This window comes from Acanthaster planci, linkage group LG03, assembly GCF_054643075.1.
Source record: "Acanthaster planci isolate LZ-2023a linkage group LG03, COTS_SCS, whole genome shotgun sequence".
Classification (NCBI taxonomy): Eukaryota; Metazoa; Echinodermata; class Asteroidea; order Valvatida; family Acanthasteridae; genus Acanthaster; species Acanthaster planci.
Genome location: NC_141779.1, coordinates 4,222,328 through 4,249,617, shown reverse-complemented (window position 1 = coordinate 4,249,617; position 27,290 = coordinate 4,222,328). Strand labels below are relative to the sequence as shown.

General features: G+C 38.8%; 1 protein-coding gene across 3 annotated transcripts; it reads right to left on the bottom strand.

Annotated features, from left to right (window-relative positions):
- Nucleotides 1-75: 75 nt before the first annotated feature.
- LOC110985806 (E3 ubiquitin-protein ligase MYLIP-like) lies at nucleotides 76-26,717 on the bottom strand. 3 transcript variants are annotated; one of them, XM_087134738.1, is made up of 10 exons: nucleotides 21,454-23,914; nucleotides 20,365-20,626; nucleotides 19,250-19,567; nucleotides 18,998-19,039; nucleotides 16,380-16,541; nucleotides 14,716-14,934; nucleotides 13,733-13,916; nucleotides 12,968-13,150; nucleotides 8,641-8,844; nucleotides 76-6,239 (listed from the first exon to the last, which is right to left on the bottom strand). In XM_087134738.1, the coding sequence occupies exons 5-10, from the start codon at nucleotides 16,526-16,528 to the stop codon at nucleotides 5,994-5,996; spliced, it is 1,185 nt and encodes a 394-aa protein (XP_086990864.1). In that variant the 5' UTR covers nucleotides 16,529-16,541; nucleotides 18,998-19,039; nucleotides 19,250-19,567; nucleotides 20,365-20,626; nucleotides 21,454-23,914; the 3' UTR covers nucleotides 76-5,993. The 3 variants fall into 3 exon arrangements, with proteins under 3 accessions (XP_086990864.1, XP_086990863.1, XP_086990862.1); XM_087134737.1 differs by having other exon boundaries at nucleotides 18,998-19,567; nucleotides 21,454-21,580; nucleotides 22,393-22,411; XM_087134736.1 differs by lacking the exons at nucleotides 18,998-19,039; nucleotides 19,250-19,567; nucleotides 20,365-20,626; nucleotides 21,454-23,914 and adding exons at nucleotides 24,502-24,692; nucleotides 26,463-26,717.
- Nucleotides 26,718-27,290: the final 573 nt, after the last annotated feature.

The following is a 27,290-nucleotide window of genomic DNA, read 5'->3' as shown; positions in this document are numbered from 1 at the left end:
GTAAAACATTCCACCAAAAAATTAACAAACATAAAAAGGAAACATACAAAAAGACAACATAACGTAACAAAGCTCTCCAATTGGTAAATATTCCATTTATTCTTTCTTTTTTCAACACAATACAAATAACCTCAGATAATGTGGTACATCCCAAAGCTCATAATTTCAACATGTGGGCACTTCTGCCCACATTTAACTAAACTGAACCCCTTACCTTGAATTACAGCTGCTAAATGGCATGAAAATACAACTCCAACTTTTTTGGGGGGGGATAAAGTTACCACTTTGTTTCAAGTTGATTGGGTATTCAGAGAGAAAGAAATACATGAGGTAGACTAAAAACGACAATGCCGTGGACAGATGCTTTTTCAAACCATAGGCTATCAAGGATTGACCCCAAGGTTTTTACAGTTTTACACACTCCAAAACCCTACAATGGCTTTTGTTTTCTCTCCAAAATGGAGGGTTGAAAATGAAATATTGTTGGACTTGTGATGGGACTTATGCAATTGACTCACTAAAATTAAGAAGAACAGACATGGATGGGCCGAAGAAGTAGGCAGAGCCCCATACCTACCACCACAGAGTGGTGATCTGAGCTTAAAATCAATTTACCCATTGTACTTGTCACCTGCAACTACCTCTACTAATATCACATCATATTCCACTCCACTATCACGAGAATATTCCACTCCACCATCACGAGAATATTCCACTCCACCATCATGAGAATATTCCACTCCACCATCATGAGAATATTCCACTCCACTATCACGAGAATATTCCACTCCACCATCATGAGAATATTCCACTCCACCATCACGAGAATATTCCACTCCACCATCACGAGAATATTCCACTCCACCATCACGAGAATATTCCACTCCACCATCACGAGAATATTCCACTCCACCATCACGAGAATATTCCACTCCACCATCATGAGAATATTCCACTCCACCATCACGAGAATATTCCACTCCACCATCACGAGAATATTCCACTCCACCATCACGAGAATATTCCACTCCACCATCATGAGAATATTCCACTCCACCATCACGAGAATATTCCACTCCACTATCACGAGAATATTCCACTCCACTATCACGAGAATATTCCACTCCACTATCACGAGAATATTCCACTCCACCATCACGAGAATATTCCACTCCACCATCACGAGAATATTCCACTCCATTATCACATGAATATTCCACTTCAATATCACAAGAATATTCCACCCATTTTTACATGAATATCCCATTCCACCACCATGAGAATATTCCACTCCAATATGACACAAATATTCCACACCCAAATTACCACTAAAAATATAACCATGAAAGCACACTGTGCTACACAGTTCAGCCACTTCACAAATGCTGTTAAAAGTATTCCATGAATGAGTTCATGCATGTAAAAATATATAAATAGTGGTACTAAGTCTACAACATACTTTCTGTAAATACTTTTGTTATACACAGTATTACATAATCTGGTACTGTAATTACAAAAATATGACACACTAGTAGCTACCATTTTTAATTACACCGGATTTGTACACATTGTAAGATTTTCATATCCTTAATTTGGCAAAGCTGCGCAGTTTCTGTTCCTTTGTACCCGGAGAACATCCTTTGGTTCAATGCCGAAGGAGAGCCATGATGGGACATGCACTGTAACAAAGAATTCTGCAAACCTGGAGACAAAATGGCTTCCATGGGCAATAATGATGCAATTTAACACCATTTGGTGTCCGCGTTTGGGATACTGGTTGTCACCATCTTATTCATGGATATAGGCCACACAGTGGCCACAAAGCATTGGGAAGATTGAATAAAATGTATCTGCCTGTGCATATAACATGAAAAGTTTACAACTGGCATCTCCTTGCTTAGCAAAGATGAGTTTCAATGACGATTCCTGTCCAATGAGCACATTCACTGCATCCTGACTGGAAATCAACTGCACAGAGAGTTAAAGAACACTTGGTGCTGAATCATTTATTACAAATACGGTACTCCTATTTGTTTAATGATACTGCAAATCCACTAAATTTACATAATTTATGCAGAGGCACACCAAATAGGTTTCACAGGTGCTGAACTAATTAGCATAACATCCATACAAAAATAACACTGGCATGCAGTACACACAGCGCACTTAACCTTTGCAACTTTACATCACCTTCTGAAATACTGACAAAAAACAAAACATTGATATAACAAATCATTCTTGACGATTAAAAATGAAATACATATGCAAAAACATGAATAGTCAATACATAACATAGATAAAAATTGAAATAATAGGAATATTATTGTTTCATAATCTGTAAGCATGTACAAGTTGATGGATTTCACTTTGATTACCCCGTATGTAGGAAAAAGAACAAATTTAAATAATTTCCAATGTTCTCATTAAAGTTTTGTCCACAATACAACGTATTCCACAAGTGTCTGAACTGTCCTTGAATTTTATCCCCAACACCATAAGTTTTCTAAGCCAATTAGTGTCCTTTGAACTAAGGCATTACTGGAAAAACAAGAAGCACAAGGCTCGGTAGCTTCTAAGCCAAAAATTTAAATCCGACCACTTTTTTCTTTCTCTAACTGCATTTCCACATGGACATTTTAAACCGAGTACATATTCTCAAAAAATGTGAATAAATAAGTCTCTTAAACGATTCATTTCAGCCTCAAAATTTAAAAAAGAAAACCAGCCCAGTATAGGATATGTTTACATCATCGCCATTTCTGTTACTAATGCCACAAAGGTACAAAAGTGGAGCGGTGAGAACAAATTAAATGTAGCCAACTTTATCGTCAGTGACCCTCAAAAGAAGGCAGCTATTTGAATTTAAGCATCGTGTTCAACTGTTAAAAACAATGTCAGACACATCACTTGAATGTGTGATAACACATGGCACAGCAGATGGATAAATATACAAAACTGAGTTTAAAAAGACATATACAAACTTAAAAGCACCTGCGAACACAAGGCGTTTCCAATCAATCTAAAATAGGATTAAACAATGTCTTTCTGATGAGAGAAATCACAATGTCATAGTCCACGCATACTGAGATGGATTTAAATATAAATTTCAACTGGCAAACAATACAATAGTAAGTGCCCTCTCAGTAACACCCAAGAGGAAAGCCATCAGCACTTGTTCATTTACTGTGTCAAAACGTTCAGCACTTGGGTCTTTGTTGAATATCTTCTCAGGAAATTCACCGGCAACAAATATCTCCAGATCAATGATTCTGCCAGAATTTTGGGTTACAGGATGAATCTGGTCTTGAGTGTTGTTAAAATGCTCCATCAAATTTGGATCATTCGATGTAAGAGGGTTTTGTTTTTTACAGTTATGCCTGTTCAGCTGATGTTGACATAGTCTTTCAGTTCAAAAAGCATTAAAAGGAATTTCTAACCCGGCAAAGAAATAGAATGTCCAGTGATGCATTCAAGTTTTGTTATGCTAAAAACGCGGCACTATGTCACACTGATAGCAACAACAACCTTGTTTTCCATTACTGATTATATTTTGCACAGTATAGACATATTTTAACTGTAATTTACTGTAATTATATTGTAACTAATTTTCTAATTCTGTATGTCAATTTTTTTTTAAATCTCCTCAGATAAGTTAAAAGGAGCATCAACGTGTTTCCGAATTTTCCTATCCGGTTTAGCTATTTTATTTTTTTGTGAGTTTTTGCTTTAAATTTTCATGTATTTACTATGCTTTTCTTTTGTTATAGCCAGGAATACTTTCTCTTAGTTTTTTTGTACTGATTGTAATGTTAATTTCTTTGTAAATTCTTTGTAAAGTACAGAAAAAGATATTGAAATAAACAGAGTCTTCGAACTCCACAGAGATAGAAAAAATTTCACTGGAATAGACAAGAAAATTTCTTTGTCAAGATCACTAAAAACTTGAGAGTTCCAAAGAAACAAGTTTTTGGAATCAAAAGGTGTAGCACTGAAATGCAAAGCTTATTGTGTCCAATACATGGGATATTTTCACTATATTTGTCTTAATAAACATCTTAGCTCCAAGAAAAACACCCTGCATGAATCTTGATTTTTCTCTGCACAAAACAGAACCACTCTCTCAAATGTCTGAAAAATGTTGGGTTTCTTTTAAAGCGCCTACGGTACTACAGTGGGTACAATACAGCGCCATCTTCCTCGCAACGGGGGAACATTAGAAAAAAAAGATTTTTCAATTTTTTTCCTGAAACAAATTTTTAAAAACTCTTTTGTGATTGAAGTAAATATATATATATCAACTTTTTGATGGTGTGCACTGTTAATAAATGCTGGGTTTTTTCCAGGAAATTTCAAAGAATTTCGTATTATACTGATAACGAAATTCTCCATGACATTTCTTGAAAATGGAAGCACACACTGTCCTGCATGGAATCTGATTGGCAAAGTAAGCCTCCTAGCACTTTGGCAAGAGCTGAGACGATAGCGGGGGCAAAAATGAGGATGAAAAAAATTTGAAGGAAAGTCAGTGGAATTGCCCTTTATTACAATTGTTCCCAAATCAGCTGGAACCGAGGACGACTTAGAAAGGAGCAACTGTCAAAATATGTCATTAGTTTTTGTTTCTTACCTTATTGTGAGATTTTAGTGTTTCAATGGGATTCTGGATACCAATAATCTAGAAAAAGTGCTGGGGTAATATTGTTTGAGCAACATTTGTACAGTATTTGAATGAATCTTTATTTTTTCCTTCAATCTTAAAAATCTTCACCTTCGAACCTTTCTCTTTTTAAAGGTACAGTCCGTCATCTGCCACTGGTGCACTATGTTCGATTGAAGAAACAGAAGTGCTCAAAATCTAAAGAAAGGTGTCTTGCAACTACATGTGTAACCTTAAGTTTGAGCTCAGTGAATGCAGCATATACCAAGAAAAACAACATTCTATGATCTTGATTTTAACTAAACACTGTTGAGTTATGTTTCTCCTCTCATTCAGGTGAATGAAGCTGTGTGACATTGTGCACTGTACTGATGAATTATTGCAACCATGTGCATGTTGTCAACAGTTGCACAAGCTTCACTGAATTGAAAACGAACTACTAATGGCAATTTCCATATGTGCATCTTTAGACACAGTGCTGGAAATGGCCTTCTTTCATTTTTTTTTTAAATGACAGCTTGCCTGAGAGAATTATTCCACAGGAAGTTTAGTCCTATGACCATCTTTAAACCGAGTATAACCAAGTAGTAAACCAACAATAATTTTGTCAATTACTCTGTGGACAGCTGCAACGGTGTGACTGTACCTTTAAAATTTCTGACTTTTTTGATGGTTAATTCTAAACTTCTTCAAAAAAGACGTTTAAAACGGTTGTAAAAAAACCACATTTTGCCCAAATGTGCATGATTTTGCAAACCTGTCAAAACTGGTTGAATACACAAGAAGAGATATAAAGAACCGGTCATTAGGAATGTAGAATTAATGGTAGTCCACTTTTCAACCTGGTTAATCAGTATCGGTCTGGTGTATCACATGAATACTGATGATGATTTGATAAACGGAAGATGAAGTTTTAAGGTCTGGACCAGGAAAGCCACATTGCTTCAGATACAATGTCACTCTGGCAAGGACCACTTTTGGAATTCAATTCAGATCAATAAAATGTACATTCAAAGATATACAAATCTAAAAGTTTTAACCGAGAAAGTTACACACACCTTTTTAAATGTCAATGTGATATGAATGGGCAACCTCTTCTCTAGTTTAAGAACTTTAACAATACGAATGACATAGCTGTAGCAGAGCCAACATCTCAACTCACTGAATATTTCATCAAATATACACTCTCATCTGTTTGAGTCTTTCGGTGCTTTCGATAATGCTGTACACTTTGCATAGATTTGACGTTGCATATCTGCTCACCTCACACACTTGCCCTGGAACAAACACAATGAGAACAACCCAAAAGGATGTGGAAAAACAAAAAGCAGGCGGCTCAGGAAAAGAAGACTCTCTGTACATAAGCCACGTCGGCGCGACAGACAGGACAACGGAAGCATTCTGGAGAGCAACGCTCGCAGCAGATCATGTGACCACAGGGACAGAAGACGGTGGACATGTCGCGCTCCAGGCACACCTGGCAAGTGTGGGAGTCACGGATGTTGGCCAGCTCATCCTTCAGCGAGTTCACCAGCTCAGCCTCTGCAGTTTTGGGTTGGCTCGGACCATCTTTACTCCCCTCCTGTAAAGAGAACGAAAATGAGTTCCAAAGCTAAAATGCAGGGCACTCTCGGACGTACCCCGTCACCAGTTCATTAACCCTCCTATGCTGAAGTCACTCTTTGGGTCATTTGGTAAACACCTCAAAGAAACACAGCTGTGTTGTGTTGTGCACTGCACCAACTGTCCCTCACAGGAATATCAGATTGCACTTTTGTGCTGCCCAACAACTGTGCTTCACTGTTTCATGTGCATCATTGTGCAGTAAACCAAATGCAGTGAAGAGGACTGCACAAAAGACCCTGGGTCATTTTGTGCTGGCAGTCTACTGTGTACACACTGAACCTGTGCATGTTTGAGTTCCATATAGAAACTACATGCTCACCAGTGACTGTGGGCACTCGTGCATATTTATGCTGTAAAACCATAGAAGGGTTAACAAAGAACATAACGGTTCATATAACAGAAATTGTTCTTGTGCAGTTAGCACATCCTGCAACAAGTTGTGTGTGAACATGCACAAGCACACGGTGAATGCTCACCAAAGGAGACAATGGTGCTTTGCAATATGCCATCTCTTGCTCCTCTACAAAGTGGATTGGAACCAGATCAGGGCAGGAACTTCGGGGAGGCATCGGAGGTAACTGCGTTGATAAGTTGATGCCCCTGGTCTTTGCCTTAATGCCCATTGTAATGTCCCCGTAGACAAAGTTCCTGCCCTGCACGTTCTTCAACATGGGTATCTGTGCCATTTATGTTTAGGAATTTTGTTTCAGTTTGTGTTGGAAAGAGCCAAATGAGCTTTTTCGATTGAACACATCACGCAGTTTATCATCTTAATAAAAATGGGCATGATGTGGCTGAAATATTTTGAATATTTGTATTAATTTGCAAAGTGCAGGATTGTTTTAATAGCCTTATTACTCCAACATGGCTGTCGTAATCTGGTGGCTTGTAGCTTGTTTTTTTTTTCGGCTGGCTAACCATCATAAAAATGCTGGGCCAGATTGTAAATGTATGAAAAATAATGAAAAGCACATGGGAGTGAGAAATTACGAACTGTTGATATTTTGAGAGAAATTCATGATACATTTATCAATAAAGATTGCCAGGGTAAAATCATTTAAGGAACATTTGTAAATTTTTACCCCTATCCTAAAAATCTTTGACATCAATCCTTTCTTTTAAAACTCCTGACTTATTTGGTGGCTTAAATTGTATTTAAAATATGAGATGCTTATCTTAAAGAGTTGTTACAAACCCTATTTTGACATGTTGCCCAAAATGTGAGTAATTTGACAAAACATGTCAATATTAGTTGATGGAGAGCGTGGAGCTCAAGGAGGGTGGAGCTTGTGCACAGAGGATGGGCCTTGGATGGGGAGGGTGGAGCTAGTAGAGTTAATGAGTGAAGGTGGAGCTTAGGTGGAAAGTGTGGAGCTCAGAGCTTGTGCAGAGGACACACCATGGATCTTGGGGTGGAGAGCGTGGAGCTCAAGGAGGGTGGAGCTTGTGCACAGAGGATGGGCCTTGGATGGGGAAGGTGAAGCTAGAGGAGTTGACCATGACAGATGGTGGAGTTTAAGATGGAACATAGTCACAATATCAAAACAGGCCCAGGAGGGACTGGGTGGAGTTTTTTTTACCCAATTACCAAATCATGCAAGTTTATTACCAAGTTGCACAATTTACTTATTCATGCCCACAATTTACTCATTCATGCCTACAATTTACTCATTCATGCCTACAATTTACTCATTTATGCCTACAATTTACTCATTCATGCTCACAATTTACTCATTCATGCCTACAATTTACTCATTCATGCCTACAATCTACTCATTCATGCTCACAATTTACTCATTCATGCCCGCAATTTACTCATTCATGCCTACAATTTACTCATTCATGCTCACAATTTACTCATTCATGCCTACAATTTACTCATTCCTGCTCACAATTTACTCATTCATGCCCACAATTTACTCATTTGTGCCTACAATTTACTCATTCATGCCCACAATTTACTCATTTGTGCCCGCAATCTACTCATTCATGCCCACAATTTACTCATTTGTGCCCGCAATTTACTCATTCATGCCCACAATTTACTCATTCATGCCCACTATTTATTCATTCATACCTACAATTTACTCATTCATGCCCACAATTTACTCATTCATGCCCGCAATTTACTCATTCATGCCCATAATTTACTCAATCATGCCCGTGACTGACCAATTCATGAAAAAGATTTATTAATTTGTGTCAGTGCTTTACCTATTTGTGCCTAAGAATTCGTTTGCACGATTTAGAAATTTGTTTGTATGATATTGTAATTTGTCTGCATAATGGTAATTCGTTTGTCAAATTGGCTTTCATTCTGTTCATACCTTCTGTGTTTGCCATGAAAAAGAACCTACCTGCCCTGAATGTGTCCCCTCTGGCATTGTATCATCTGAATGGTTCAACTCCCTGTGGGACTTGATCGGCAGCAACCTCAGCTCGCTGGCCCGTGAGGGCTGACGGCTGAGCATGATCTCTTGGGAGTGGGTGCTCCGCAGGGTCTGGGTGGAGTAAGGCTGACTATTGGCAAGACGAGTATCCAAATCCACTGAGAAACGTTGCTGCAAAGAGATCACATAAATCTCCATCAGAGTACAAGGGAATGTGACAACATTTGTACTCTTATATAACATTATATACTTGTATAAAATTTATAGAGGGTGTAATTTTGGGCTGAAAACATGTTTTTTAAAGCAAGATATATCATCCCACTTTCAAATTACTGATAAATGCCACAAATATTGACGCTTGAGAGTTTTTTTTTACAACATTTGTATGATATTTCAGAATGCAAACTCGTATTTTGCAACACTCAAAGGCACCGCTGTTGATCTATTCCCTACAACTACAGGCTGTATACAGCTGTTAAGCTCAATAAGCGACCCTCTTTCAGAAACTTTCTGGACATTTTATATACAAAACTAATGAGGGACCAGACATCAACACACATGCTGCTAGGACACTCAGTAAAGGGTTCAAGTATCTAGTGGATCAGCACCCCCTGCCAATGCAGATTGCTAGACTGTCAACACTGTCAACACTGTGACAGCAGATTAACAGCACACCTCACACTGGTCTGCCTGCAGCCAATTTCACAAGCTCAGTGTAATTTTGCGCCATGTGTTTTGCGTCATAAATGTGTGGTGTAGCTGTACTTATGATTGATTTTACAACAAGTTGCTTGGCTATGGAATATTTTATCTTTATGAACTCCTGTGATGAGGATAATCACAGCTTCTACGACAGTTGGTATTTTTTTTGCACTTTTACATTGAACAGTCACACTAGCTCCGCCCGCCTTTGTGAAGATTTCATCTTTTCTCCGTCAGAACCATGCAGAAAATCTCTAAGTTCTCTCACAGCCAAACAATTGTTTTCATTGCACCCCCCCACCGAAAAGCAAGTCTGTTCTGAGCCATCGAAGTCATCGCGCCAGTGTCTATTTCCTTAGCATGAAACCACTCCCAAGGCTATTTCTATCCCACTGCCCCCGATGGGATACCAGTCCATTGCAGGTTGTTCCCTAGCTAATGCCAGCACCCATTTGGAGGTAGGCAAGTAAAACTGCTAATAACAATATGGCAAACCTTGGCAGAGGCAACCCAAGGGGGGTACGACTATTAATACTGGGACGCCAATATCAGCACCTACGTGTGCTATCCTATAAAACATTCATTAGCCCTATGCACAGGTGAGCAGTTACCCTAAGTGCAAGGGGGGGTAATTAACCCTAACAGTCCTAAATCCTCCAATTTCAATACGATTTACATACACCCTTGGGGGTTAGGGTTAATGAATGGCAGACTAGGCCTAGGAGCAGTTCATTTGATTGAAGGTTTATCAAATGTATAATCCTATTTTATGTGTAGTTAATCAATTTATTGGCCAGATATATTCAGTATTTTAAATAATGTGAACATGTTTGGTTACATTGTAAAGAATGACAGCATTGACATAAATGTTTCATCATCAAAAAGTTTACCACCACCTCGGGCAGAGTTTACTGGTAGCAATCAAATACAAGAAAACCTAAATAAACCTTACAGTGACACAGGTTTTCCAAGGAATATCCCACCACTAGCAGCAATAATGTTCACATTATCTATGTGAAGATTCACATAAGTTAGGATTGATTAAACCATGGGTTAATCATCCTTAAGGGAACCAGAGCACTCCAGGTAACCCTCAATGACTACCAGATCACAACCCGGCTATCACCCCACCTATGATGCTCATAGATGGCTAACTATCCACAACAATCCCTGTACCACTAGCCCTCAGCCAAAGGTTCACAACCTATGCTCTATTCCTAATCTAATCTGAACCCAAATAAACAGTTCACTACAACTATTCCACCTACCAGTTGATACAGTGAGCCGTTACTCAGTGAGCTCCACATAACTTCCAGCAATCCTACCGCTATATGACCTTCCGTAATGTGAATTACCGTAACTGTGCAAGCCCTAAAACACACCGCAAGCACCAGGACCTAGCGCATACTAGAGTACATGTAGATGTACACATGGTCAACGCATGCATTAATAATTAATAAGCTAGACTGACATCTATGCCTACCCCTGTTTCGGCACAATAAAAACAACAAATTTTATATTTCCTTAAGGGTACAAACTCGAAGACAACACAATAACAAGGATATAACAAGACACAATACAAAAATGAAACCACTGTGAGCTAGGCCTGGACTCAGTGTAGAACTCAGACAGAGACAAATATAGATTTGTAAGACAAGTGGCAGTGAAGCAACCTTTTCAAGATGACAACACACTGCTAGAAGCTAGATTCCATCTCCTGACCCTCTTGCCAGAAGTCACATCAACCTTAACCACTAAGCCAGAAGTACTCCCAGAAAGGAAGTGTCTATTTCTTTATTTCTTGTATAGAAAGTCTTCACCAGCTATAAAGCAATGATGAGTCTTATGAACAGCAGTGGTAAAACAATGCATAAATTACACTACCTAAAATGACTGGGAACACCATAATTTGTTGCACAAGTCACAGACTTATGACAGTTTGTTGTGCAACCTACGCAGTAAACTCTGGCATGTGAAGAGTTGCGCTTCGGCGTTAAGTTTCATGAAATCAGCTGGTGATTCCACAACTGTGAATGAAGTCATCACAGATCCAAAACTTCCGTGCACTGGAGCTTCAACAAACCAGCAACTTTTGTTACCACAAACATATAAATGACTGTTACAGTTACTCACGCAGTTACAATATGCAGTGTCATTGCCACCTGTGAGTTACATGTATCTCATGTGACAACAAGCATGCTCTCTGGCTCACAGAGGCACGAAAAGCTGTAGCCTTCAGCAATGCTGAAACATGCTTCATGATAACACTCTCCACACAATTCATCTCTTAAATAAAACAGGAATTACAGTAAAACCTTGATAAGATAATCCTTGATAAGTCGAAAGTCTGCTTGTCTCAAAGTAATGCTTTGTTCCCGAAAGAACAGACGTTTGTGTACATAAATACTTCCGTAAGCCGAATTATAAGCGGCCAAAATCCCACTTAAGTCGAAGTACAAACATGGGACCTCAAAACCACGTACTGAGTCATCGCTGCTGAGTGCACATTGTCTTTTCACTCTTGATCAATCAGCTTGCGCGGCTCGCATGCTGCACAGCATGCTTCATAAACCACGCCCGCACCGTAACTGGAACGAATCCCAGCTCTCAAGCTAGCATGATTGCTACTGCAAGACCCATGCACAGATGAACCAATCACTGCCTATCACAATGGTCATGGGACTACAAAAAGTCATGTCATAAGAAAACCCATTTGAATGCAAACCCAAATTCGGCATCACACATCACAAGTACGTTGTAAACATGATCGGCGAAAAGACCAAATTTTTCCACGCGAAGGTACACCTTAAACATGATGGATTATTTATTTATTGGTAAAAATGACCTTCTAGACATAACAACAATAAAAAAATCTTACCAAATGATTATTGGCAAAAAAGGCTCCGTGAGAATGAATAAAAAGTGGAAAATAGCCACCAAAATGATGCTACCTTGGGGTGGGTTTGTAACGATTATGTCTCCATGGCAGTGAGATTTTCATTTACTGAAAGTCCGGATAACAAAGTTTTTATTCATTCCCTTGAATTTCAAGTTATCGAGGTCTCACTGTAATCAGTTCACGCAAGATGATGTGTAACCATTTAAACAGGCTATGGCATTTTCAGTACACAACAGCCGATGTGGTCTATATATTATCGTCTGCATGCTGAGATTTGTAAATATAGAGAGGCTACAATTAGTCCATGGATGTTGAGCTTGTGCAGAGCTCTAGCTTAGTTGCCAGTGTGCCAAGGCTGGGTGTTACAGCATGCAGCACTCCATGATACTGTCTCATAGTGCAATAGCAGTAACGATGCAGGAAGAAATGTCACACAAATACTAAACAAACGATGCAGCATTCCTCAGCATTTCAGGCTGAAAATAATACTCTCAAGGAAAAAGGTTGCAGTAAATAATACCACCTAAAACTGTTAAAATGTCAGGAAACTTTGCATTTTACTATCCCGGGCAGAACGACAGTCGCTAATTTAGGTACAAACAAACTGCCATCAATGGACAAAGAAAATGATCCGTGATATTTTCCGGATACTTCAGCAGTACACGTAACAAGAAAATTGGTGGTTGAGCCTACCGGTGGGGGGCTGCTATCGTGATGGAGGAGATGCCAAGCATTGTCGTAGGTCTGTCGCCGCGTTTTGGTGATATCAAAGCGATAGATCTTGCCATAGTTGGTGTGCGGTCGGAAGAGTGCCAGCAGCGCGCCCCAGCCGGTGTGGGAATGCTGCTCTCGCACCACCCGCTCAACGTTCTCACACTGTCAACAAGCCAACGGAAATATTGGGTGATGAACAATGGGGTCAGTTCAAGATCTACATGTAACTGGGTAATTCCAACGTATCGGAATGGCAGTTTTACATATTCTGACACGCCATAAGTGGTGTTGTGTGACTACTTTTACAAGTAAAATGACAGAAAGACCTGTTATCTACTACTTCTAACACCAACTTAAAGATGCATTCACATTTTTTTTCAATCCTTTTACTTTGCAGATTATGAATGTTAATGAGAATGGTAATGGATGGCGCTACTGCATTGATTAGAATGTTATACTACTCAACCGCAAATGATTTTGACAAAGTTTTCTGAACTTTCAATCTTGAATGGACAGACAAAATAAACTAAAAAACAAACATAGGAATCCTGATGGACAGATGGATGGACAGACACCCATATGGATGGGGGGAAATCAGTATTGCATAAGCTTGCATTAGCTAAAGTTGTATATCGCTAAATAAGGAGAAAAAACAAAAACTGATCAAGAGTCAAGAACCTTAACCACACTTCTTCACTATGAGAAGGATCTGGGTTGAGGTTTTCAACATCCAAGAAGACTCACTCGGAAGAATGTGTGGGACTCTGTGAAGGCCCTGAAGAGAGCCTGGGCGCTCTTTCGAGAGGTGAGACGGAATTTCCTAATGGAAACAACATCCTCCTCATTGGCCTCGTCTGAGGAAGGGTAGAAGTGGACGGAAAACCGATTCTGGTGATAGGAGACTTTGCTGATATCCTCAAATTTGATACTACAAAAATGGAAGGAAAATAGACAGAAAAACCTCTTTACTGAAAAACTTAAAGCCAACAATTTTCCTTAACACAAAACTGCTCACTTTTTAAAACTGTGTATACACCTCAAATAAATGATATCAGAAGAGCAGCAGAGACAATGCAAACTAAAACATTTATTGTTAAAACTTAGAGCTTTTCCAAGTCTGCGTTCAAATTGGTCATTCTATGACTAAGATTTTAGTTTATCCATTAATAACCTGCCAAGGTAATGTCAACAACGGAGTTTAGAAAAAAGGTGCATTTTTTGATTTGAGACTTGGTTTGGGAGAAAATGATTGATGAAACTTGGCTTCAATAATTTGACTCGTTAAATTTATTTATTATCAACTTTTTTGAAACAAACACAAGAAAAATACTTTTTTGTGCATAAGCAATTCTGCCTGTTTTCATAATCATTATCATCAGCATAATGATGGAAGAACTTGGGCAGATAGGTCCAACCTGTTTTTAAAACCATCACAGGTAATGTCCCTGACAAAAGATGTCAGAAAACGAGTACAAATATATCATGTCAATCATGACATCAGCTTTAATAGACAGGCTTACAAAAATGATTCAGGCCTTGACTTGAGAAAGACTGACGGCTGACTTGACTTGTGGAAAAATGAATTGGTTACAGAAACTGGTAAAATCACTTCAAGATGGTAAGGTTAAATCTTAATATTTCAAACATCAGTTGTATACGTTTAATATTTACAAACAGCAAATATGAACATGAACAGAGAATCGAAAAATAATAATGGAAAAACTTACTTATTAATGACATCTCTCTCTTTGCTCAATATCTGAAGCCCACCGCTGTGGACACCAATCACCACCTTTGTTCTGTCCATGGTCTCTGCAGCGAAGTACTCCACACCATAACCTGGCAACTTGTTGATCTTATTGATGAACTGAATCTCTGCCTGTGTCTTTGTCAGCTCTGCCCCGCAGTTCTGGTGGGCCTCTTTCACTTGCAGGAGTTTGTGCTCGCTGTCATCAAGGAGGTCAAAGTGCAAGGGTTATGTAACAACTTATTATAGGAGTGAATACCAGCCAACTGACAGTGAAACATTCTTCGTTCTTCCATAAAAAATGAAGAAATTGACTATATTACCTCATTTCTGACATGAAGTATCAAATTGTGAAGTATATGTTGCTTACAGGTATATCTCATAAATATCTTTGAAGACACTCATGATTGGAGTTAATTAGCTCACATGATGTTCAGGCAAAACGTAACAGCAGTGGAATAAATTGATGGGGAAACCACTGTCACCTATGGGCCTATGAACCAGAAGGAGCCCAGAATTGTTTTATCGTGTAATCTTTAATGTCCCTTTTCAGGGGTAAGGTTATACTTTGGAGCTTTTCTTTACATGTTTTTGCCTTTCTTTCATTATTTTTCAAAATAATTTTTTACTCCCTTTTTTTGGGGGGGGATGGGAGGCATGGTCCCAGTTGGCCCCCCCTAGATCCATTCTAGCTGTTAACCACAATGACAGACATTCTTTCATTTTCTTGTAGGACCCAGAGAAAATGCCAATTTTTCTTGTACAGTCCAGAGATAACCCTAACCCCCTTGGGTGTATGAAAATCACATTGAAATCGGAAGATTTGGGACTGTTAGGGATAGCTGCTGGACCATTATTCCATAAATGCTCCTTTTCATTTCCTACAGATAATCCTCACACAGAGAGCCATTTACTGTACATGTAAACTGAGTGTAAACTGCTTTTCACAGAAAGAGAAACTGTGAGTGGACCTGGCTTACATGTAGTTTACACACCTTGTAATTATATGGCCCCATTTTGTTCTCTGGTCAACACAAGGCACACTATGTGACTGAGGGCCCACTTACCAGATGGCTCACAAGGTACACTGTGTGACTGAGGGCCCATTAACCAGATGGCTTGGAATGATACTCTGTAGGCTATAAATATCAATGCAGTGGATTCCTATCACAAACTCTGCAATTTGGTGATGAACTGCGGCGTTTTGGAACCCGATCAATGTTCATAGATTCTCCTGTGGGCAACAGGTGGTCTCGTTAAGACTGACTGATAGGGTTGCATGTTTCTTTATGGCGCTTTTGATTCTTCCTTTGGAGTGCTGTTATTGAGCTGTCAGTAACATCAAAGGTGGTTCACACCTCAGGTGAAGGCGAAGAGGAAGCAAACTGACATCACAAAATAGTCACAATGAAATTTGCCAGTCGAATTGAAGTTCAACTCTTGTTAATTTTGCCATCACAAATCCACATTCACGTTTGTTTTCATACTATATGAACCAGCCTTACACGTATATACAAATGGGTTTCTACCTTGAACGTAAAAGTAAAATATTACTTGGCAAACTACATGTACTTTTTGTAATGGCTTTTCAGTGCTGCTTGACAGTGCCAAGAGGCCCTACACCTAAGTGTACCGGTCACTAACCTTAGTTCAGGTAAGATGGATTGATACTGTGAATCCAAAACAGCCTCCTCATTGCCTAACTCTGCCTGAGCCATCAGCACGCAAAGCTGAAACTTCTCTGACTCATTGACTTTGTAGTGACCCTGCAGGAGACGATTCTTCAGCGTCATGTAGTACACATGTCTGGTGACACCAAGCAATAAACAATAAGTGTTATTATTTTTTAGCGCTGTCCATTTTTGAATGATTTTTTTGTTTGAATACATGTGTTTAAAACTGCCCTTGACTGAGATTTGAATAATTTTAATTCACCCAGACAACACACCTTCAGGTTCGGTTCAAGTTGGTTTCACACCAACTGGAACCAAACCTGAAGATTTATTTTATTCATTCTTAATATGATATGCTTTTAAAATGTACAGCAAAGATACATATATGTACATGTACTTGACATTGAAATTAAGCTCTTACTTTAAGTACATGTAGCTCCATTTGCTCTCTTTAACAAAATACATGTAGTAATTAAGATCTGAAGGTTTGCATGATGGGTATACGTGAGTCTCCTGACGACAAAGAGAGCAAATTCAATATCTGAAACGTTGGGTAAACCAGCTCCTTTCGGAGGCACACACGCTCACAAAATACATCTTTCAAGCTACACGGTGTCACCGCAAACCACTTGCCTTAAAATAATACCTGCAATATCAATCACGCCAACTTTCCTCGATTTTACAATTTAATTCAAGATTAATAAAAACAGTCTACAGAGCAAAACACCGTCCAAAACTTCAAAACACGTACATGTATAAATATAAAATCTGAATGTAAAAACACTTACACAAATCATATACATGGAAACAGTCCAAACATATCACTCTCATACATAACACAGCGTGAAAAAAAGCAATATTCATTGGCAACCAAAAGTCAGAAGTTAAAAACTGTCCAGATGTTCTTGTAAATAAGGTGAAATAATGTGAATGAAAACAATAAATCCCTGAACAGTGTGACTAAACGTCCAAAAGAAAAATGTAAGTGCAGTCCAAACCAATAAGAAATGACACAATGTATAAAACCTTTAGACTTAGGAATAATACAAACTAGTCACACCTTCAAATGTGTGAAAAGGCACTTTAAATGTAACTGAAATTAAATGGAAAGGGCTTACATTAAGAACAACTTTAATGTTACCGAGTGGATCCACCCAAAAAGACAGGTGAAGCAAGTTCTCTTTGCCTCTTATATATATTCAGGAATTTATTACAGTGGTGATGATATATTTACAAAGATGAAGGGGATTAAAAGAAGGACAGTCAATAGGGATTTTGAACTGTCTTAGTCCATCTGAAAAATGCAGATATTACATAACCAATAAATTATATGAAGATTAGTTTTCCTGATTACATCATTAAATTCACCGATAACGGCATTTCACAATAGTTCACCTCCAAGAGTTTGCAACACATTGGCCAATTACAATGCACAACATCTGTCCACCCAATGCATGTTGGAAAAGGGTCGACTGATTTCACACCTTGTGACTGGTCAACGCGTTGTAAACTCTTGGAGGTGCACTATTGTGAATTACCCGTATTAATTTCGTACAGTGATTTACTGAAATATATAAACCCAGAATGTTTCTATGAAATGTAAATCAGTTATCTGAAAAGTGTTAAGCTGCAAGAGATGAATTCATGAAAATGCCAACAACATAATTTTTTTCTAATATTTCTGAAAAATGGAAGCTACATGTTTTTAAAGAGGAAATATATTTCATCACTCAATTAAGTATATAAAATGTGCAACCAACTAAACAAACAATCCTTTGAGACCAAATAATTTTAAGCAGAGTAAACCAAATCAGTAATTTACACAAATAATGTTCACAACAAACAGAACAACTGGTATAATTTCACCAATCCAAACATTGTGGATGCAAATATAAATTTTTGGCCATATCTAATGTTACAGGAAATGACCCTAGATTTGACAGGAAAAGACAGATATGAGAAATAAGACTGTGGCATTAAAATGTTGCACAAGAAGTCTAAGCCCATGTATATCTATTTAAAGGTCTCACTCACCACTTACAGACTGCCTGTTCTTGTCTCTCCTCACCCGAAGACTAGATGAAATTGACAAAGGGCAGTACAAGATGACAAAAAACTCCTCCCCCCCAAACAAAAAGCCAGATAAATTGCTGCTGCGGAAAGCTGCACCATAATATTTTGCTCAAAATACCGGCGGAGGCTGGAGCAGATTGGAAGAGATGTTTACGCTGGGTGTAGTTGGATCAAAATCAACTAATGATTTAATTTTACCCTACAGGAAACTTTGTCAATGCCCAAGAATGTCCGCAATGCAACTTTAACAAAAATGGGCTATGCAAAAAATTCAGCACATGAAATATAAAAGTATAAGGCTACAACAGGACAATAGTATTCTTTCTATGCAACGCACAGGCAGCTAACAGCAGCAAAACATGAAATGGCACAAGTGTTTACATCATGGGAAAAAAATAGCGTGAAAAAGGAACCAGTGGAGAGTAAGAGCATAACCGACCAAAACCCTGTAAAGTATGACCACTAGACAGGTCACTTCAAGTGCCAGGAAAATAGTTAACAATTGATTTAACTTACATAGCTTTTGTAATTGAAGGATCATCATCAACTGCTTGGAGTCTAAGTTAAACAAACAAAGGAATAGGATTTAATAACAATTAAGAAAAGCAATCACTATGCATTAATAAGCTTAACGAATCTGAAATACGAAGGAAGACTGTTGTGAAATCAAATAACTAAGTACACATAAATCATAATTAAGGGCTTCAATAAAATTATCATTAACTATGGACAAAATGGTATAGGTGCATGCTTGCATGAAGGCGCTACCTCAGTGTTTTCTTGCTGCCAACAAAGTCATTCCAGAACTAGAAGAGGCATCCCTGAACGAGCTTGTACATGCTCCCCTGGTAACGGCACAGCCTCTAGTTGACGAGGTGAACCTGGATTGTCACAAGCATGACTTGGTCGCTCAGCAGACTCACCAACTCGGAGAGTGACAGCATCCCCTACTGTGCAGCAGCACAGAGGGTCCTATGCCAACCCTCCACGTCGTTGTTAGACTGTATGGACTAGTGGTAGGATGTCCACACCTGTGGTGCCCACAAAGTGGATGTAATCCATGTGTTTTCTTCATAGTTGGAACAGCTGCAGAGAGATATAAAATCAAAATCACAACATTTCTCTTTCAGAGTCTTGTCCCATCTTTAAATGGGGTAAAGAGCCTCCATCCTAAAGAGCAGCCTTCGTCCATTTCAACCAATCTAGGGCACATTTGTCCTCCATTCCACGGTGTTTCATATAATGTCTGACATCTATTTCATTAAAATTCAAGGATGGATTTGCGCCGGGGAGATGTAAATTAATTTGGGATTTTTGCCCTGCCCGACCTGTATTTTAACACTGTATACTCTGTATACACCGTATACTATAAGACATCTGCACTAGTAAACAGGAGGTTGTAGGTTCGAGTCCCACCCGAGTACGCTTGTTTTTTTTTTTCCCAAGCCTTCGGGGGCATACCCTGAGTATAGGGCAGGGCAAAAATTCAAAATTAATTTGTGTTTGACATCGTCTATCCTTCCCTTCGTTTGTCTTCCCCTCTTTCTTCTCCCAGGTGCACTACATCTGATTCCAACGTTCCTTTTAAGGGGCCCTCTTCCCTGTTCCGTTTCACATGTCCAAGCAACCTCAGCCTTGCTGAGCACAGGTATGAAAAGACATATTCTTATTGCTTAAAAATGACAGCTGGACTGTGTAGATCTTTCTTGACAGGGGACTTCGGAATACCTGGCGTCAGTGTTCATTAAAATCGATTGCTGGATTTAAATACTTGCATGTGCCTACTTGATACAGGACTGTATGTACATTTTAAGAATTCATCTAAAGTGCCCCACCAAAATGTGGAATATGCTTTTTGTTTCAGTTAAAGCAAGCTCACAAACCTGTGTCAGCATGTCAGTATCCAGCTGCCTTACGCTTCATGTGATCAAAAAGCACCAGGATGGTGGCTTCCCAGGGTAGGTACATGACCAGGGGAGAGCCATCAGCTTGGTGATGTGATTGACTACTATGTATGTCTCCCTTATTCTGATAGGCTTTCTACAGAGACCAAAGTCCTGAATCTTCCTCCATGGCATTAAACCTCTGGGAAGACATCCTTCATGGCTGGTAGCCACCTCAAAGTAAAGGATGCACTCTTCAACTCTGAAATCAAAAGTAAAACAACTCTATAAGCAAGTACACTCCGGCAGCTAGCTCCATCTTTTTTTCTCCTATAATTTTTTTTCACAAATAAATTAGGAGAAAAATAAACCCTCAACCCATGAAGACATACATGTACAACTGGCTGCAACATGCCATGAAAATGCCAAGAAATTTAATGCATAATACCCCAACCATTTCAAGCAGGTAATCCTTGACTGCTTTGAACACCTATGTGTAGTTTTGTAGTCTCATTTCTGCTACAATTTGTTGGTTCAGTGTGCAACATCGTGTAGCTGAAGTCGGCTAAAGGAAGGAGAGTCCCATATTTGAAATTGGGGCACAATTTAAACCGTGCCACTTTTAGATTCGAATTCAAGATCCTAAAATATTGGTTTCCTTGAAATATACAGCTGAAACTTTATAAGGTGAGTTGTATACACGAGCAACCTTCTTTGGATTTTGAGTAATATTGCTGCCTCAAAGATGGATGCAAGATGCATGAGCATACATTTAAAAAAAAGGTTAATCATGTTTTTAGCATTACTGACACAAAACCCACATCATTTTCAAACTACCGTTTCATCAACCTCCAATAACGAGAAACATAGAGTAGAACCAAAACTAGTTTGGCTATTAACAAGATGATTGTAGACCTAACTTTGGAAAGGATCCCTGAAGTATAAAACATATTTGTTAATACTGGCAAATGTAGCAAAAAAATGACTGCAACATGTCTGGATGTAAACACCAGATAAACAAGTTTTAGAAGACCTGAAAATTACAATGTGTATGCACAATGCATACATGTGTAAATATTGCATCATCACCTGTGATTCGGCAGCACTGGAATTCCAAAGAGACGTCTTCAGACTGATGCAGCCAAAAAGGACGTAACATTTCCAAGAAGAACCCATATCAGTCCCTTAGTCTATTGCTAGAGTCCCAAAGTTATACCTGTAAAACAATAATTTTACAAATGTGCAAGTTCTCTCTCTTGACTAGTTACATTTAGAAATGAAGTAATAGGCCTACAGGAACATCTTATGTAAGCTTCATTTACACGTATAAGGCTGTAGTGAGAATACAGGAAGCACATTTTAAGTTATAATTACAAATGACGTTCTCTGAGGCATTTGATAGGGAATTTCATGAACCAAGTTTTGAATGAGGGACTTCATGTGATGTGAATATCAAACCGTCAGCCTAATAAAATGTGGTTCAGTTCTATGCAAACCAAACAGATGATCATTAATGTCAATCATTAATTAAGAGGTCACCCACAATCATATGGTTCAGAAAGCGATTCTAACAGCGAATGAATTTTTTTTTTCCGCAAGAAGTTGAGGCTCGGCTTTAACTTAAGACACATAATCTAAAATTACAGCTGATTTTCAGAAGAATGGATGGACCTATGTTAACTCATCTAACCGACAGAAAAACCAACGGCTTGTGCTGAAGGTTGAAGACTCAGCCTTAAAGCTGGGACAATTTCAAATTAAATTTAAGAGACGGCAGTCTCTCAAAAAGAATGCTACTTCCGCTACACACCTACCAGGAAATATCAGGCTTTGATGTACATGTATATTGGAACATAAAATTTGCGATAATGAGCTTGCCTCCACAACGTTATGCACAAATCACGAGTCTAATCAACTTGTAATAAAGCTGAGGTGCTGAAATTTAATTAAAACAGAATTAAGACCACTAATTAAAAGATAACTAGCTACAGTCATTCAGATCATCAACAGGTCTATTAGCAAACTTACCTGAACAACTGCGGAGCTGCTGCCAGTGATGAGTCTGATGACAACCGTCGCATTGCACAGTGTGATGTCAAGAAGTGCCAGTATTGTTCACCGTGCACTTAATGCTGGGGAACCTGGGCCTAGCGTTTCTCAGTTTCCAAATTAAAACCGGCATAATGGTTGAATTGTGTTTGAAATTGACTTGATATCAATGGCATCTTGGTACAAATTATAACCATGGCCAACGGTTTTGTTTGACGGATGATGAACCTGCCAGCCCCAAATAATACAAATTTGGAAAGGAACACAAAAATTATGAAAAATTTAGGTTGCTTTCCTGATGTACGATTTTTAGTGTTTTGAAAAAAATGGACTGTATATTCCCGTAATTTTTTCCTGATGAGTGTTTTGAATCAACTGAAAAAAATTCAGACTTACATTTCATTTTTTATAAAAAGTACCAAGAGCACTTACTTTCTTAATATGCTTTAAGTACCAGTAGTCGTACATTCATGTACTGGTAAAAAAGGAACTTTAAAATTTAATTTTTTTCCACCCTGCAACCTTGCCAAATTTTGTGTTATCTTCATAGTCTAACAAATAAGAAAACTACTGTATGCTGGCCTCCCTAATTTGAAGATTGCTATATTTTTCGAGGCAAGTTTCCTGTGATGTCTGAATTGCTGTTTGCCACCTCTTAATCAAACGTTGGCTTAAAAAAACTATGCATCAACCGGAGTGTCTCTTGGTGCACTGACAATCAACTACAAAGTCTGTCGTCTTCTCACAAACACTGCTATCTTTTATTCTTGGAATGCGACATGTACTATCAAGCTATACATCAGAGAACAGGAGTAGCTTTGGAAATATGATTGGCTAAGTTTGATTTCCAGTTTATCAATTTGTATGTATCCTCTCTCCTAAATTTCCAAGATTTCCGGAAACTACTCACTGTCTTTACACCCTAATCCACGCATGCTAGCTTTTCTGTTTGATAACTCAGTTTTCCACCACCAACTGAAAAACGGATCCATGATGACGGCAGAATTGGCTAAGCCTGTGAGATTTCAGGTTTATCTTTTTATCAGCTCTTTCTCTTGCACTGAACCACTTCTGCCAAGAAAACTGTTTACTTATTAGCAATTTAATAGATACATTTACATGCACAATTCATTTGGGTATTCATTTTCTTGTGCATTCAATGTTTCCAAAGACTGTTTTTAACCATTTATCACTGCATATCATCGTTTCTGCTGGAGAAGAGCAGCAGCTAAATTTCTACATCATGAATATGTATTTCCCAGCAACACCCCATAGAACACAGTTCAATGATGATGACAGAGTTGGCTTAAATTGTTTACACTCAAAAAACCTGATAAGTTACGATTTTGCCCATGCAAAATACCAATCACCTTGATTGCCGTGCCCATGATGGTGTTCCTCATGTGGCATGTTCCTGAGCCAGGTTAGTAGTTCTAATTAGGCATTATTTCATTCACTTTGATCGGAGCTGTAGTATTCTTTACCCACAGTAAATGCACTTTAATGAACGAACTGATAAAGGGGTGGACTTTCTGCTGTTTGTGCCTACCATGGACTGCGTTGGCTCACCAAAGCACAGGTACCTACATCCACATGTAACTATGGCATGTTTTATGTTAATCACGGAAAGGAATAAAAACTGAAAAAGAAAAGTGATGCATTACTTGCAAAACCATTGCTGGTTATAGTAATTTTCTGAATGTCAGCACAAGTCTGTTATTCAGCCTGTGGGTTATGATGTTGATTTTTAAGTGAAATAAACTATTACCAACTGACAAATCCAGTGACTTTTCACGGGACATTCTGGATGGCTCCCCTACAACGGCAGGGTCCCCAGAGTCCCTGGCATTGGGATTTTGTGCAGAGATGCTGTAATGGAAGAGTGGCTCTGTCATGTCTGTACAGCAGCCATTGCAACATTCACCCCACTGGTGGGGATCACTGCAAATAACCAGTGATACATGTAGTGCTACCAGGGTCATCTGATTTGTCTATTTACAAACACCATCACTGTTGAAATCAATGAAAATGATAAGAAAAACAAAAGTCACAAAATAAGACAAACCAATCCACAACTCTGGAATCTACCTGCTGATTGTTTGTTGGAGCTCCTGGGGCGAGACAAAGAACTTGACCTGCAGACTGAGTCTATGGGGCGGCTTGGTGTTCAGCTGAAGCTTGAGTGGATTTCGAAGATTGAGCCAGAGTAATTCTCCCTTCTTGGAGCGGTAACGCAGGCCAAAGTACTCCCTCTCAATGAGTCCGACATCATCACAAACCTGATCAGAGAAGTAAATAATGAGTATGCTCAAAACAAAGCGCATCGTACAGTGAACCATTTGAGAACATCAGTACATGTGTGCTAGGTTTGCCCCTTCAGCGCACCAGTACGTCGACCCATTCACACTGAACATGTTCAAACTGGTGCATCTGGATGTTGGTCCCTGTATTCTCAAATGACCTTGCCTTTTTTTTTAAACAATACTGTTCTTTCCGCAAAATGTTGTATAAATATGGTAAAATATAAGCTGAAAGGGTAGCATCGCTAACTTAATTGTTTCTCTTTAGTGTTCAGGTACTGCGGATATTTCACCGTGGATGGGTTACGTGTACATGTATATCTTTTTGTTTTTTTCATTACTGTTCTAAGTTTTTCCCCGGACATGTATGGTCAGTCGTTTCAGCAGTCCTTTAAGACTTTTTGTTTTCCTGAAAATGTGCTTTTCCCATAAATAAAGAATATATTAAGACAAATTTCACACTACCGGAAATCCCTGATTCTGTAGATTTTGATATTGTGTACAATGTGCAGCCACTGGGTGATAATCTAAACCTAGCTTTCGATCACCACTTCATGTTTACTAGTGCACGTATATCTGTCATGGCTCCTGACCAGAGACATCTTGGATTAAACTTCCCACTATTGTAATTCTTCTTCTTTGCTTTTACGTTTCAATCTAACTTTCTACTTTCTTTTTTTGAAAACTGTGTTTTGTAATTGTCTCATATTTTACAAACTTACTTTTTATCTTGTACTCAGACATATTTAGTCTACAGACATGCTGCATGATCCGTATGTTTAATAAACCATTATGAAATGAAATGAAATAAAATAAAGCACATTTCCTGAACTGTGTCATTACACTGACTGTACAATAGACCCTGTAACAATTAACTGGTATTCAGTATTTTGCAGTTTTCAAATTTGTTTTGTTGGCATCTTTAATACGTCCATTTGTACAAGTAGACTTTACAGTTTTTGCCTACCAGCGACAGACTATGGCAGGCTATCCGTGCCTCCCCCCCCCCAAAAAAAATTAACACTAATTTATAATGTTGAAACTCTTTACACAACAACATGTACTACTGTACATGATAAATGAATTAACTTCTCCTCTACGGGCAGTACAACTGAAACAAACGTGCACTGCACTTTGATTTAAAAGAAAACCCTTGAACATTCTGCGAACTTTGGCGGGCAAAAAAAACATAATATTTTAAGCCTCGTACTACTGTGCTCTGGTTCTCCAACGAAAAAACAATGGTGGTTATCGCCCACTCAACAATTAAGAGTGAATCAATGCAATCTAGGTCCCTGTACACACGTAAATCACTAGGCCTAGGCCCCGGCATTTGCAAGCTTTGGGACCCCCGTTTTTATCATTTGTACAAAAGAGGTAGAACTGCAAAAGAGTACAATCTTGGGTAATGTTCTCTTAATGATACTGACCCTATTCTTTGTGAATTTAAATCAATAAATTAGAAGAAAATGCAACTTTGTTACATAATTTTCCGACACTGACACACCAGACCGTGATGTCCTCGTGCTTGCTTTTACCCAGAATTTCCCTTATAAATTGGAACCCTGCCCCTCTTTGCACAAAATTATTCCTGCAGTTATTCAGCATGGAGAGAGCGTTATCCAGTAAAGTGAGTTTTAAAGTTTAAAAGTAAGTTTCCATTTTATTATAGGACATGTCGGCGGAACAGGGTCCCGAAAGCGCCCCATAGGCAGTACAATTTAAAGGGCCCAGGGGCGCCAAGCCTACCTTGTCCATCAAAACTTGTCCATGCGAATCTTTCGGAAGGTGATATTCCCTCACAATGTACGGAGACTCGCTGATAAAACACCACATGGTTACTCATTGCTACACTATGTACACCCTACAATGTAAACCGACTAATTAGTATCATTTGTTGCCAGGAAACAGCTAACGTTAGATGTCGTCCTTTTCAGCAGGGCTCAATGCCATGTTTACGGCAACATTTCCAATGTTACCCTTTTATTTTCCACTTTTTTGCACTTTAGTCGGATATCCGTATTGGAAAAACACAGGGCTTTATTGTTTGTAGTCTGGAGACATGTTCCATGCTGCCTACAAATTCCGTCGTCGTGAAAGAGGTTGAGAGTCCTTGTTCCCGTGGGATTATCGCTCATAACAACCCAACACAATGACGGCCATTGTGCTCAAATCCTATGTTTGACATCAGAGAGGTCAAGTTGAATTAAAGGATATTTTTTACCATGTGTGACGGGTTGTTCTTTTGTTGACAATTCTAAAAAAAAATGGTAATCCACAGCTGCCCTCCTTTTGCCTGTTTTTACCACTGATATGCGGCAAGCTCATGGTGACAATGAGGCCATTAGTCCTATCCACCTCAGGGGCGGATCCAGGGGGTGGGAACGTAAACTAAAGTAATAAATAAATGCCTAGAACAACAGTCATACTACTTATAAAAAGGAAGACATTCTGTAAGGATTATTATTTGTACACCACAGTGTATATCCATCATCCACGTGTCCGTGTGTCAGCAACGATCGGACATAAAATAAATATCTGGGGGGGCTTGACCCGACAGGGAAACTCCTGCGTCTG

What these genes read in the sequence shown, in the direction of transcription:
- LOC110985806 (XM_087134736.1), bottom strand. Translation starts at nt 26,549, where the DNA reads ATGTGGTGTTTTATCAGCGAGTCTCCGTACATTGTGAGGGAATATCAC. An exon ending in GAGAGAGATGTCATTAATAA is followed by an intron (nt 13,917 to 14,715) that starts GTAAGTTTTTCC and finishes CCATTTTTGTAG; the next exon opens with TATCAAATTTGAGGATATCA. An exon ending in AGTCCCACACATTCTTCCGA is followed by an intron (nt 13,151 to 13,732) that starts GTGAGTCTTCTT and finishes GCTTGTTGACAG; the next exon opens with TGTGAGAACGTTGAGCGGGT.